General features: G+C 41.0%; 2 protein-coding genes across 2 annotated transcripts in view; both read left to right on the top strand.

Annotated features, from left to right (window-relative positions):
* ssr2 (signal sequence receptor, beta) overlaps window positions 1-14262 on the top strand; it is a 102636-nt gene that overhangs the window by 62405 nt on the left and 25969 nt on the right. The gene's annotated exons all lie outside the window — the stretch shown is intronic.
* On the top strand, window positions 3170-13388 carry LOC139215864 (ankyrin repeat and MYND domain-containing protein 2-like). Its single transcript, XM_070846899.1, has 10 exons — window positions 3170-3236; window positions 4045-4109; window positions 5772-5910; window positions 6007-6105; window positions 6188-6348; window positions 9999-10213; window positions 11401-11536; window positions 11711-11839; window positions 11934-12057; window positions 13234-13388. The coding sequence occupies exons 1-10, from the start codon at window positions 3170-3172 to the stop codon at window positions 13386-13388; spliced, it is 1290 nt and encodes a 429-aa protein (XP_070703000.1).

The following is a 14262-nucleotide window of genomic DNA, read 5'->3' as shown; positions in this document are numbered from 1 at the left end:
ACTCCGAGTGTGTCAAGCTCATTCTCTCTCTCTGTCATTCACGCATGCATATACACACATGGTAAACCCACACCCATGTTTGGTTCATGGCTTGGAGAAGTCCACTGTGCTCTGGCAGACAGGCTGCAGAGCTATCGACTGGGTCACGGATTACAGCACTTTCTAATCCACAATATCAATCCCTGTTGTCTGGGTCTCGGTCAGCTTAAGAGCCGACTGTGTGTGTGTCTGTTCACTGCTGTCTCTTACTAGCTCACACACAGAACACACTAAGATGAACAGAACCGGACCAACCACCAGTGTCCCGGCTCAATGTTGAAGCCAGTGTGCTTCAAACTGCTTTTCCTCGAATGGCCACCAGATGCTGCCACCATAAAAACTCTGAATTGAAGAACATGGACTTGAAGTACATGGTGCAAACAGCCAGACGGCGACTGTTTGGCTATTCTGGAGCGAATGCTCCTCTACCTTTTCCCTGATGGCAGGAGAGAGAACAGGCAGTGACCAGCAACTTTCTGCTGCTAAACTCAGATAAAACTAAAAAAAAAAGTTATTCTGCTCGGCCCTAGACACATTTTCTAACAATATAGCTGCTCTGGATGGCATTACTCTGGCCTCCAGCTCCACTGTGAGGAATCTGGGAGTTATCTTTGATCAGGATTTGTCCTTTAACTCCCACATTAAACAGATTTCCAGAACTGCCTTTTTCCATCTACATAATATTGCTAAAATCAGGTCCATCTTGTCTATAAATGATGCAGAAAAATTAGTCCATGCATTTGTCACTTCTAGGTTGGACTATTGTAACTCCTTATTATCAGGCTGCCTCCTCTCTCCTCCTCTTCCTCTCCATCCTGATGCTTCATGTCTCTTTAATGCCTGTTACTAACTTGGTATCTTCCCCGGAGCCTTTCTGTGCTTTTCTCATCCCTCAGGTTCCTGTGGATCCTGGTCCTGGTTCTCCTGCTGTGGTTCTCAGGTTCCTGTGGATCCTGGTCCTGGTTCTCCTGCTGTGGTTCTCTGGTTCCATGTGGATCCTGGTCCTGGTTCTCCTGCTGTGGTTCTCTGGTTCCTGTGGATCCTGGTCCTGGTTCTCCTGCTGTGGTTCTCTGGCTTCATAAATCACTGCTGAGGATCGTCAGCCACCAAAACTTTTTTTCTGATATTAGTCCTGTTATTATTATTCAGATATTAACTACTGTCATGTTTTTCAATGTTACCATAATGCTTATTATTCATATTGTCAGCACTATAGTTGCTGTTAGTATACTGGTTGTTGTTTGTTCTCTCTCTGTCTCTCTCTCTCTCTCTCTGTCCAACCTCCACCCAACACAGACCCTGACAGAAAGCCCCCCCCCCCTCTGAGCCTGGGTCTGTTCCAGGTTTCTTCCTGTTAAAGAGGAGTTCTTCCTCCACTGTGTCCTAATATAATATCTGATGCTGCTCATGTGGGGATTCTTGAATCCTTAATGTTGAATTCCTGAATCGTTGGGTCTCTCTCTAATTAAAGAGTTTGGTCTAGACCTGCTCTTTATGGAAAGAGTCTTGAGATAACACTGTTATGAATTGGCGCTATATAAATAAAGATTGATTGATTGATTGATCACAGGTATTGATTGGGCACATTATGGAGTCTTGACTAAGGGAAAGGTTAAATATGTCTGTGAAAACGTCCTGTAATTGTTCTGCACAGTTCTTCAAGGTTGGAGTGCCTTGTCGGTGGGTGATGAAGGAAGTCTGTGCATCCCCCTGTTGTTGGTGGCCTCATACCAGAAGCTATGGGGGAGACTGGGATCATTCTTATATATGTGAGGCACCATCAGGCTTGACTTAAACCATTCAAGCATACTCACACCTAGGGACAATTTAAAGTCACCAATTAACCTGCATGTCTTAAAGCCCAGAGGATGTAAGATCTATGGATGCACCGAAACCCACCATCTAAGCTAAGCAAGAAACAACCATTAGCTCAGTGTTCCAACATCCACAAACAAGGATTGCTATCACAACTAAAGATTGATGAGGTACAACAAACAACAAGGAAAGCCACGACAACAGTTCAGAGGGGGGACATCATCATCACCCACACTTCGAGACTGGCTACCAAGTCCCAACAAGCTCTTACTAGAGGGATTCCATTAACACAAGGGTGACTGACCTGAGATTGAAGATCATCAGTGAGATGGATACCTGGTAAACCCGCTGCCTATTATCAAGACTATAAGCAACAAAGTACCCTCTGAAAGTCTGCTAGAAGATGTGAATGCAACGCTACAGACTATCCCTACTAGGACCATAACTGAGACCAATCAGGTGATGTACACAACAGCAACAGTGATCCTAGAGATGCTTGCCTACAAGATGAACAGCATAAGCCACAAAGAGCATCACCTCCCATGGACAAGGAGGGTGGAGTCAACTCTCAGAGCTACAAGTGTGGGGAAGAAAGAGGTGCCTGGGAAGTGCAACAAACTGACTCCTGCTCCTGAAGCAGCTTCAGTGTGAATGTGTGTGAAAGAACAGTCTCCTCCAGCTTAGATTCCTCCTGAATGAATGATGGGTGAATGAGGATGTGATGGAAAGGTGCTTTGAGTAGTTGGAATGACTAGAAAGGAGCTCTACAAACACAGAGCATCTAGATGGAATCAGACTGCAGTGGGTGATGAATGTTAAATGACACACGTGCACTTTGTATCTCAGTAATCACTGATGCCCACACCACAGGTGTGACAGTGGCAATGAAAGAGAAACTGACGAAAATGAAAGTGAAGCAGGCATTCTGAGGGTCACTGCTGAGTCAGTGTAGCCTGCTCTCTGCCCCCGCAGAGAGTCCTACCTGGGGAGGCCGCAGAGCTTCCTGTGGTCCTCTGGTCTGCTGCACTGCCCAGGAGGGGGGAGACGTGACACCTCACCGCAGGGGGGTCTGACACATCTATCACATGCACATCTATATTTGGGATTTTACAGCTCCAAACATTAAATCAAACGGCATTTAGAGGAAATTGAATGACCCCTCTTCCTTTGAGATGTTGTAGCCCCCCCCCCTATGTGTGGTATAGTGGTATGGTCCAGGGATGGCCCAGCTGTCAGGAGCGCTGGTGGTCTGGAGGAGTTCATCGGTCCACCTGCAGACTGCGACTGTCAGCCAGAGCAGAGAGGAGCAGAGAGGATGGCCGCGCCTCAGAAGGGAGATCTGTCAGCGTCCGAGAGGAAGATCCTGCAGGTCATTGCTGCTGGTGAGTGGATCTGCTGGATTTGATGTGTGATCATCCTTCAGGCATTTTCTCTCTTACTATAAGCACTTTATTAGTTTGCATTTCGGTTTAAGTTCATTTTATTGCGCATCAAATTGTCCAAACATTGACACTGCACTGTTTTCAAATCAGTATTTACCATGTGCTTTTATTGCTGGGGTGTCATTCTTGTGTGTCTTCAATGCATCAGCAATTAATGAGAAACAAAAGGAGGCTGTAGTTTATTTCAGATGTGTAGACAGGCCCGTATTAAAAGGCACTTATTGTAGGAAAATATACACTGTTGATATTACACACAGCGAAATACCTCCAGCTAACCACAGCAATTTCAATGTAACCCTAGAGTTGTTTTTTTTAGTGCACATGCACACTACTTTATGTTTACATGCAGCATACAGTTCAACATACACAGAATAAAGTATCCAATAATTAATGAATTATAAATTAACTGATTTTTTGGGGGTTTAAATTGTGCTTTTTTTTTGTCATGTATAAAACATGCTCCTTTTAATTGATACCACATTACAGTTTTGACAGGAAATGATTCCTAAGTTGCAGATCCATGACATTTTTTTCAACCAAAATCTACCATGCTTATGATATACGTTTTCTGACTTGTTATATTGTTTGTTTTCATGAAATACTTCATCCAGCTCCAGCCACAACTCAAACTACAAATAAACCATCATTTGCGCAATCTGACCTCTACTGCTGCTTTTTCCTGTTCTAATGTCCAAACCTCAAACCTCTGCATTAGTTGCACTTTCACAGTGATGCTCTTGGTCTGCAGGTGATGCTCAGGAGGCTGCCCAGCTGCTTGCTAGCAAAGAAGTACGAGTCAATTGTTTGGATGAGGTATGAAAATAGAAGGAGATTTGCATGGCAGTAGTAGTATTTTCTGGAACTTTCAAAATTCAATAAGTAGATTTTTTTTTCTTGAGGTATTTAGGTTTAAGATTTCTGTATTAATATACTCACACTGATCTCCACAAGGGACAGTCCACCCAAAAGTCAGTAGAGCTCATTCTAACCTGATGATACAAGAGTCGTGCTGTAGGTTAAAATCTCATTTAGTTTTTGTATATGATTTTTGAGAGCACCATCTCTTGGAGAAAAAGAAAAAAAATGATTAACTTGCACACTGTGTATAACACACTGGAGGTTCATGCTGCCAAAGTGTATGAACCCCCCCCCCCCCCCCCCCCCCCCCCCCCCAGCTACCACTTCCACCACCCACAAGTCAACACTTGTGTCACTGTAACATATGTGATCCATTGTGATGGTGACATATGGAGACGACTCTTGAGAGGCACACACAGCCCTCGAAGGTGTTTGATAATAGCATCACGCCACTACATGCAGCCCGAGCCTCCTTCAGACTGCCTGTCCGTCAGAATCAGGTGTGGTGAGAGAGCCTCACATCTCACAGTCACCTTCACTCACATCTCTTTTCTGTGTCTGATACATACATATATAATTCTCTTTTGCCTGCAATTTTATGTTATTGGAAGAGTTGCTGTTGTTGCCCAGTCAGGTTTCAGTATTCTTCAGATCCAGTGAAATAAAAGAATTGAATTCAACTTAGAACCAATTTTGCACACTACTGAAAAACTGTCACTGCTATATCTAAGAGGTTTAAATAAGATAACAAGGAATGCTGGTGATAAAGATAAATAATGTTGAACATTTTAAGGAGTGACAGATGATGCATTGTATTAGAAACCACATTTAAATTGTGTCAGTGAAAAAAAGTGATCTAATCTTATAGAATGTGGGAACTCTGAGATCAGGCTACAGCAAACGAAACGCTTTGGACTGGTCACTTTGAACTTGGTGCTTCTGACATGATTGGGGCAGCAGTAGAGGTTAGAGAGCAGACTATGAGGACAGACTAGCACAGGTGACCACTGTGAGCTCCGGTATACAGGTCTGTCATTAAGATGTTTGGATTTCACTTGAGTGCATCATTTTAAAGCCATTTATACTACATATATACAGCATGTATCTAACAGCCACAGGTTAGGAACACAAAACATGATTAGTGTAGAAAATGTTATTTTTAGTTTCTATTTTATATTTTTATACAAAAGCGATTGAGTTTTGACAGTTTACAACAAGACATCAGATAACCACCTGGTAGTAAAACCAGCCTCCCCATCCCTAAGGACAAGTCAAAACAAACACAAACAGTATGTAAAGTAACTATTATTAACTTCACCATGATCAGCTACCTAGCCAATGATAGAATGCTCCTTAGATGTTAATACATCAGTAATAATAATGATAAAAATGAAATATATATCGTATATACACACACACACACACACACACACACACACAGTGCATTGTGCTGATGGAACTTATGCACATTTAGTTAGGTCTGAGTTTGAAGCTTCATTAATCATTTTTGTATGTGAACAATGGATCAAATGATGTATGTCTAATGTGAAAAGTGCTTCCATCAGCATACATGCAAACTAACTCATATGATGTTGTCTCTGCCCTTTGTTTCCTAAGTACGGCATGACTCCATTAATGCACGCAGCCTATAAGGGCAAGGCAGATATGTGTCGTCTGCTGCTGCAGCATGGGGCTGATGTCAACTGCAACCAGCATGAATATGGCTACACTGCTCTCATGTTTGCTGGCCTGTCAGGTATAACTATGTGTGCCATTGTGAGGTTTAAATCTGGGCTAAAAGGACCAACTCTAACCTTCATTTAGATTAACCCATTGGTTCTGTCCCCTTCAGGAAACACAGACATCACCTCTATGATGCTGGATGCAGGAGCTGAGATAGACCTGGTGAATTCTGTGGGTCGCACTGCTGCTCAGATGGCAGCGTTTGTAGGTGAGACAGGCAAAGACTGTACTGCTGTTTAACTGGTGATGGTGAGGGTTTGTACATGTTAACCTGGACATTCTCTTTCCAGGTCAGCACGACTGTGTAACAGTGATCAACAACTTCTTCTCGCTGGCAAGGCTGGAGTACTACACCAGACCACTGGGGCTGGAGAGGGAGCCTAAGCTGCCCCCCAGGCTAGCAGCCCCCCTGCACAAGATTATCATGACCACTAACCTCAACCCGGTCAAGGTGAGGCCTACTAATGAGCTGAAACATGCTCACTTCCTCACTAGCATGTGCATTTAGAAATACATTTCTCTTCTTGCTTACATCCATGTAAGGGTGAAATCTTATCTGTAAGAAACTGATTGTTGTTGGATTAGTCTGACACACAAGTGCTTGTTCTTGGTTGTGAGGCTCTTGGTAGTTTTTTATGAGGGTTTGTGAGGGCCCAAGGTGACAGACATGAGGCTTCACAGGTGGAGTTTAAAAACAAAGCTCCAAAATTCTGGATTCATAAAAAGTCAGCTCAACAGAGCTTAAATCAGGAAAACTAGTATTTTTATAGCCAGGCCACAATGTCTGAAGAACCCATTTACTGGATAACAAAATGCTGAACAGTTAAAATCAACTTCTACAAATTCCAGAGCAATCCAACTTCTATGTGAAACACTCCCTCAAATGAAAAATACATTTACCAGTTTCCAAGCACTAACAATCGCGGACGAGCCCCCATTTGTTACCATCTGGCTCAGAAATGGCAACAAAGAGGGAGGCCTCACACAGATTAAGCAGCAAAAAGTTATTGTATTCAACTAAAATAAATAATCTAAACAAGTCCTCAATGAAATGTGTTCATATAAGAGGATCAGTCATGTAAGTATGTGTGGATGAGTGAGGATGTGGTGTGATGCATCTTGAATGGTGCAACAAACCAAACAAAGGAAAAAGGTGGGGATGCTGCAGGCCCAGCAGAGAGAGAGAGAGACTCCCAGAAGGGGAGGGCTATATGCCTTTCTGTAGGTCGCCGCCCAGTTAGGCAGGTAGACTGACCAGCCTCCCAGCTCCACCTACCAGCCTGACTCCCAGGATCTACAAAATAGAGCATAGCACAAAAAGCAGGAGTGGGAGGGTTCGTCACAATACTGAATACACCATACTTAACATAAACTAAATTGAATTGAGAAGACCGCACTTATCTAACAAAGTGAACACAAAGTAGAACAATAGGGGTAACAGGAAGACAAACACTTCCTGCAAAGCTACAAATGAAAACAGGACAAGTAGTCTATCCATTTAAATATTTTAACAGTTGCAATGATAATAACAATATTAGAAATTACAGTAATAATATAATGATAACAACGATAATGTCAGTAACTATCACTGTCATGTGTACGTCCACCATCATCAGTACTGTCATCATTCGAATAAATAAATGAGGCAGACAGACAGACACAAAGAATTACACTACTCACAAAAAGTTAGGGATATTCGGCTTTCAGGTGAAATTTCAGGATGAACCACCACCAATACATTTCCTGGTTCAGTTAGAATTGGTATTTAAACAGTCCTCCTCATCGTGCTGTTCACATTCTGACATCATGAGACCAAGACGACACCTAACAATTGATCAGCAGCACCTCAAAACTGGAGGCTTCAAACAGGAAGTCCTCAGACAGAAGTGTCCACTGAGCTTAGAGGGTCACAGAGTGTCATCAGCATGTTACAACAGTGATACAGAGACTGGAAGAGTCACAGAAAGGAGAGGAGTGGACGTCCTTTGGCCACATCCCAATCTTACGTTTACCCTCGTTTACCCTCCACTGTTGGTAGATTTTCTTTCAATAAATTGTTTAAGATGAAGAAACTACCATTGCATGCTGATACTTAAATGTCCTACTTTCATGATATAATATCACTGTAGCATTCACTTTTTACATTTTCCATAAATTTCACCTGAAAGTCGAATATCCCTAACTTTTTGTGAACCCTGTATATAAAACAATTCTTATTAATAAAATACAATAACAAAAGTTAATAAAGACAATTTTAGTGTTGTAGCTGTGTTTGCACATACACTTGCACTGCTATGATAATAGCCTACAAGTAAAAATACCTTTGCTAGTAACACTAAATACTAAAATCATAACAGCCACTGTAACAACAATGATAATAATAATCTGAATATTGAATAATGATCAATGACCCTAATCTAATTCCTTTAATCTAATTAGATTAAAGGAATTAATAAATATTTTGTATACATACAAACTGTACATAGATATATACCCATACATATAAAGAGAAAACTCATTGTACAGTCAAAACATTGACTGAACCTCAGATTGCTCCAGAAGCACACTGTTGTTATGTGGGTGTGTAAATGATTAGTTCCTTTTCTGACGGCAGGGTTTGCAAACTCATCAGTGTATGAACGGGTGAATGTAGTGTTAAAGTGCTTTAAAAGGTCATTTACCATTACTTGATTACTAGTATTTTTCTGATGAATGAATGGATCAGTGCCTTTATTTTCTTTGCCTGGTCACATAAAACGAAACTTTCTGTCTCTCATAAAAGAAAAAACGGTTGTGGTTTGTATTTGCTCTGTTTCAAACACACACTTACATACACACACAATTAAATAACTGTTAATTAACTGTTAAATAGGTACAATATGTTAAATCAGGTGCTGTGAAAAAGAATGAAATAAAAAATGCATATGCAGTTATTGCACATCAGTCCTTGGTGATGATACTTCAAAATTGTAGTAGTGGAGTGGGGGGTGGTAGGGGGTAGGGGGAGTCCAATTCTTTTTTTGTGCTGTGTTGATCAACAGCAATAATGACTGTCCTTGAACAGCACAAGCATTCATGTTCATGATCATCATGTGTTGGTAATATGTGAGTCCTGAAGACTGACAGAAGCCCAGACAGCCCAGTTCCCTTTGAATTCCATCAACGTCCACGTGATCAGTGTTGGCTCTGTTTCAGTCAACAGACACCACTGTGTCATCTTAAATCTAAATATATCTGAGTGGGAGTCACTCAAATATATTTGGTAGCACTTGCATGGTTAGATATGATAGTTGAAGAGTGTGTACTGAAGACAGCGGTGTGTGTAGGACATGATATTACAATGAAGCAAACGCATTTTGCTCCTAAACCTTTGACGTGTTTCTAAGCATATAGAGATCAGGGACATAAGGGACATAACGGTTAATGCATTCAACAGCATTCTACTATTTTCTATAGACATTCATAGTCCCCAGATTATTAATCAGAATGACTTTGCTGACCCACTGATTTTTTTAGCCATACTAACGGCACGGTTATAATCTTCCACCACTTTGGTGTGTGTTTATCAATCTTGGGTGACTGTGGCTCAGACTTAGAGCAACAACACACTGAACCCCAAATTGTGAACCTCAAGCTGCGCTTCTGAATCTGAGTGTGTGTGAATGATATTTTGTTGTGGCAACCTGTCATGGGTATACTGTATGCACTTATTTTACCCTATTGGTGCATAAACCTAACTGTAAAATGACCGTTTCGCAGCCTTAAATTACATTTGTAACAGAAGTTATTTGCTTGCTTGTGGCTAGTCTCCATCCATCCTATAGAAGGCCTTGTTCATATGTTCATATATGCCATTTGGAGGACGTGTTGCCGATTCTATATCTATTTTTGCATTCTTTAAGTTGATATTTACGGGGCAGAGGGAGTATTTTCTGGTTTCTCTCAATGGTGACATAGTGTCTCTTACAGTCTGAGATGGAATAACTTGTGGATATACTGTATGTACTCTTTCCTCCCTGAGTCACTCAGTCACACATTATTTCTGCCCTCAGAAAAGCTCTGCCAAGAAATGTTTGTCTAACCAGCTCTCCAATCTGTCAGATAGTCATGCTGGTGAAGGAGAACCCTGTGCTGGTGGATGTGATGGCTCTGGAGAAGTGTTATCAGGTGATGGACCTGCTGTGTGAGCAGTGTGTGAAGCAACAAGACATGAATGAAGTCCTGGCCATGAAGATGCACTACATCAGCTGTGTGCTGCAGAAATGCCTGGCCTTCCTACAGAAACAAGATGACAAGCTGGATGCACTTGTCAAGAGGTGAGCCCTCTGGAATGAGCCTGTCCCCTGAATATACAGGTAGCTCCACATATATTTGGACAGTGACCCATTTTTTTAATACTGACACTGCACGCCACCACAATGGATTTGAAATGAAAGAATTGAGGATATACCTATATCTACAACACTGTCAATTCTTTTTAAAAATTCTCACACTTTACAGTGTTTGATTAAGATATCATCTAAATGAAATCCTAAATAATTCCAGTAGCAAGTGATATTTGAAATAGTTTTATAATAAGGATTAAATAAGGATTTATATATTTATATAGGGAACTCTGTGTCTCAGTGTTCACTTCTTCACCTCTTTTTTCCACTCTGAAGGAGGAAGGGAATGGGTAAGGCATCATCTGTCAACTTAATGAGAGTTGGGGGAGGTGGGCCCACCACTAGCTTTGGCCGGGGCTGATTTAAAACAGTAGATGGCTTGTTGAGCCATTTTAAACCCATGAAATACAGATTTTTGTAAATGTGGTAAGAAATATTAACATCAGCACTGATGTGTTTCATAAGTTTACGGCTCATGAAAAAACATGTTTAAGCATGCAGCACCGCTTTAAAAACATAATGATTCTCTGAGTTATATGCAGTGGACATCAGACAGATTTAATAATGGTAACAATATCAGATAATGATATTCTTGAAAACTTTAAGACACACTTTCTCTTAAAATCAGTGTGTCATGTCTGTGTCTGAGTTTTAGTCAGAGAAGATGATTAGTTGGAGCATTCTACTGGACCTGAATAAATATTTTTATAATACAACCACTTGGTACAATACAGTATATACAGTACACAATGACAATTTAGTTGTGCTACAGGAAAATGCATAGTCAAAATAATGGATAATGTAAAGCGAACCGGTCATTATTTGTAATAATGACGACTTGTTGTACATTATCACACTTATTACACAGCTTTGCACTAAATAATCAATAGTTTGTCAGAAATTATTTCATTTATTTAAAAATCATTATTGCTTCCGTTAACAGAACTGCATACATAGCAACGGCCTGCAATACAGAAATAACAGCCTGCGGAATGCTGCAATCGGAATCCAGTATTCAACAAAGCCATGTAATAAAATGAAAATATACATTTGAGTAATAGTCATAATAAATGGTGTCTCATTTTTTGTTTTCCTGCTTCAATGCTGTTGGGTCCCAGCCTGCTGCGGGGGAGAGACAGCGATGGCTTCCCACAGTATCAGGAGAAGTTCATTCGGGACTGCATCAGGAAGTTTCCTTATTGCGAGGCCACACTCCTTCAGCAGCTGGTGAGGAGCATTGCACCAGTAGAGATTGTAAGTAAAGCAGATAAATCAAGTAGTGCATAAAATATGCTTCTTAGCTAAACGTCTTTGTAGTTTAAGCATCATTGAGGAAGAATAGTGTAAGAACTGTTGTTATTAGTAGCAGATGCTTTTTAATCACTGTTGTTGATACAAACTTAATATATGACTGTATCCTGTTTCCAGGGCAACGAGCCAACAGCGTTCTCAGTGTTGACCCAGGCCCTAACAGGTCAGATGGCGTTTGCAGATGCTGACTACTGTGCTACATGTGGAGAGAGGGGAGCAGACAAGAGGTGCTCCCTTTGTAAAGCAGTAAGTCACCATCTGTGATATATTTCAGTCATGTCATCAAAAATCTCCATGTTGAACTACCTCCAGGTCATGTTCTCTTTTATTTGTCTTTAAGGTGACTTACTGCAGCTTGACATGCCAGAAGCTTCACTGGTTCACCCATAAAAAGATGTGCAGGTCTCTGCAGGAGCAGGATGCCGACCTGGAGAAGGACACTCCAAGGTTGAAAGAGCTTAAAGGTGCACAACTTATACCTGTGTTTTACTGTGACAGTATGGCAACAATATATGCGCGGATTAAACCACTGAGATAAATGTTAATCCATTGCTGCTGGTAGGTGTAAAACTCTGGACAGTGCATCTTGTCTTTAAATGTGTTTCCAGCACTGATCCTGTCAGAGACCGTCTAACCTTTGCCCAGCAGTCCGCAGTTCAAATGTTCCATTTCCCCATTGTTGTGTGTTAGAATTGCAAGGTCTAGTATCCACTTAGTCTTCTGAAGCAGCAAGGCCTGGATTCCATGAATTTGATTTCAATCAAAAGTGACAAAAAACACGGTGAAACCATTCTCCTGCTGAGCCATGATTGGCCAAAGTGTACCGCCACAGGCTACATTTTTTTTAAAGTCTAAAAGAGAGCCAAGAGAAGGTGCGGAAGTCTCATTTTCTCTTATACCACTTGAATTACAATATGTTGAAAGGTTATTCTCGACCTTTTGCCTAATGCCATGGTATTTCCCAAGGCTTCTTCCTTGGCCCTCTGTTATTCTCTGTGCATGCTACCACAGGGACATATAATGCTTAAATATAATATTAAATTCATTATCATTATTATGAGAATGACATACAAATGTATGTCCCACTAAAAACCAGTGAAGTAGCCAATCTTAATAATCTTTTATTTTGTCTGTCAGAAATAAAGTGCTTGATGAAATAAATGAAATAAAATCTGAAATTTTTCTTTTTGGTCCTACCTAAGGACCTGTCTTACTAAAAAACCTTGGCTCCCTGTTCACCAGCATTAAACCTGCCAGAAACCTGGGTGTGCTAATTGGTAGTGACCTTTCATTTGATAAACAAATTACAAAAGTTGTTCAATCTTGTTTTTATCACTTGCGGAGCATCACAAAAATCAGGTCTTTTCTCTCTCAGCCAGAAGGTCATCCATGCTTTTATTTCCTCTATGCTAGATTGTAACTAGTATTCAGGATTTAAACCAAAAAACAATCTTACGCCTTCAGCTAATACAAAATGCAGCTGCTTGGCTTTTACCTTAATACTAGAAGATTGGATCTTATCAGCCCTGTTTTACCCTCTCTTCATCAGTCAGTTTAAGTTTCTGAGATTTTACTGATCCCTTCTAAAGTACTTCATGGTTCAGCTCTTCATTACTCTGTGCATCTCTGGTTCCTGTTAGCTGATGAAAGCGACCTGGTGATGGAGACAGCCAACTTCCTACAGGAGCTGTGTCTGCGGGCAGAAGAGAAGGTGGCTGCTGCTGGAGGCTGTCCTGCTGAGTTGTTGGCCTGTCCCTCTACCTCTGCTGAGGGACCTCCCTGCACCCAGGACTGAGGCCAAGGGTCCTGAGTGATGTTGAGTCATCTCTTTTTGTGAATCCTCACAAAAATTACACATGGAGAGGTGTGGCCGAACAGAAACCATGTCAGCAGCTTACACCTTGTTTATATGTTTCACACCAAGCCATGTAGTTTTAGATAATCAGTGATATGATACAGTGCTCCATGTAACTTTACACAATGGCAAATGCAAAAATTAGGGGTATTAATCTCCACTCCCTTAACTTTGTGCCTCACTATATATATAGCACACTTCTTCCTGGATTTGGCTTATACATAATTTGTTAGGTGCAGAAACATCCAATATGGACATAATTGTTTGCATCTCCTGTAGTGAATTAAGTTAGTAATGGGCTTTGGAAGTTATCCATGTTTGGCGTAAATCTTATGGAACTGACATTTCTTGACCATTAGATTGCCTTGGTGATAGCATTCTCTCTGTTCATTATTTTGCTGATGTTAACAGAAACATGCTAACATTGTTAATGATTGCACTGCACACCACAAATACTAAGGTGGCCTAGTCCAGTGAAGTCGGACAGCTGCACCAGGCCATCATGGGCCTCAAATCCACATTTTTACATGAAGGGAACCTTGAATTATCTGTGCCCATGTGACCCCAGGGTGGTGTCTGACCTGTAGGTTAGGAAACAGTGAACAATAACTTCATTGGTTTTAATAAAGGTCAAGCAAGATCTGTCATAATCATAATCAGCAACAGTTGCCACTGTACATATTTACACACTTTTCTACTTTCATACTATTCCTTTGGGGAAAAATAAAATTCTTATCCTACTATCGTATCGTATCGCATCGCATAGCATCGCATCGTATTGTATCGTATTGTGTCTATTTTATCTTATCATTCT

This window comes from Pempheris klunzingeri, chromosome 16 (genome assembly GCF_042242105.1).
Source record: "Pempheris klunzingeri isolate RE-2024b chromosome 16, fPemKlu1.hap1, whole genome shotgun sequence".
Taxonomy (NCBI): Eukaryota; Metazoa; Chordata; class Actinopteri; order Acropomatiformes; family Pempheridae; genus Pempheris; species Pempheris klunzingeri.
Note: the sequence above shows the minus strand (reverse complement) of the source record. Positions and strands in the feature narration are given on the sequence as shown.

Coding starts and splice junctions, on each gene's coding strand:
- LOC139215864 (XM_070846899.1), top strand. CDS start 3,170: ATGGCCGCGCCTCAGAAGGGAGATCTGTCAGCGTCCGAGAGGAAGATC. Junction 3,237..4,044: donor CCTGCAGGTCATTGCTGCTG/GTGAGTGGATCT, acceptor CTTGGTCTGCAG/GTGATGCTCAGGAGGCTGCC. Junction 10,214..11,400: donor CTGGATGCACTTGTCAAGAG/GTGAGCCCTCTG, acceptor GTTGGGTCCCAG/CCTGCTGCGGGGGAGAGACA.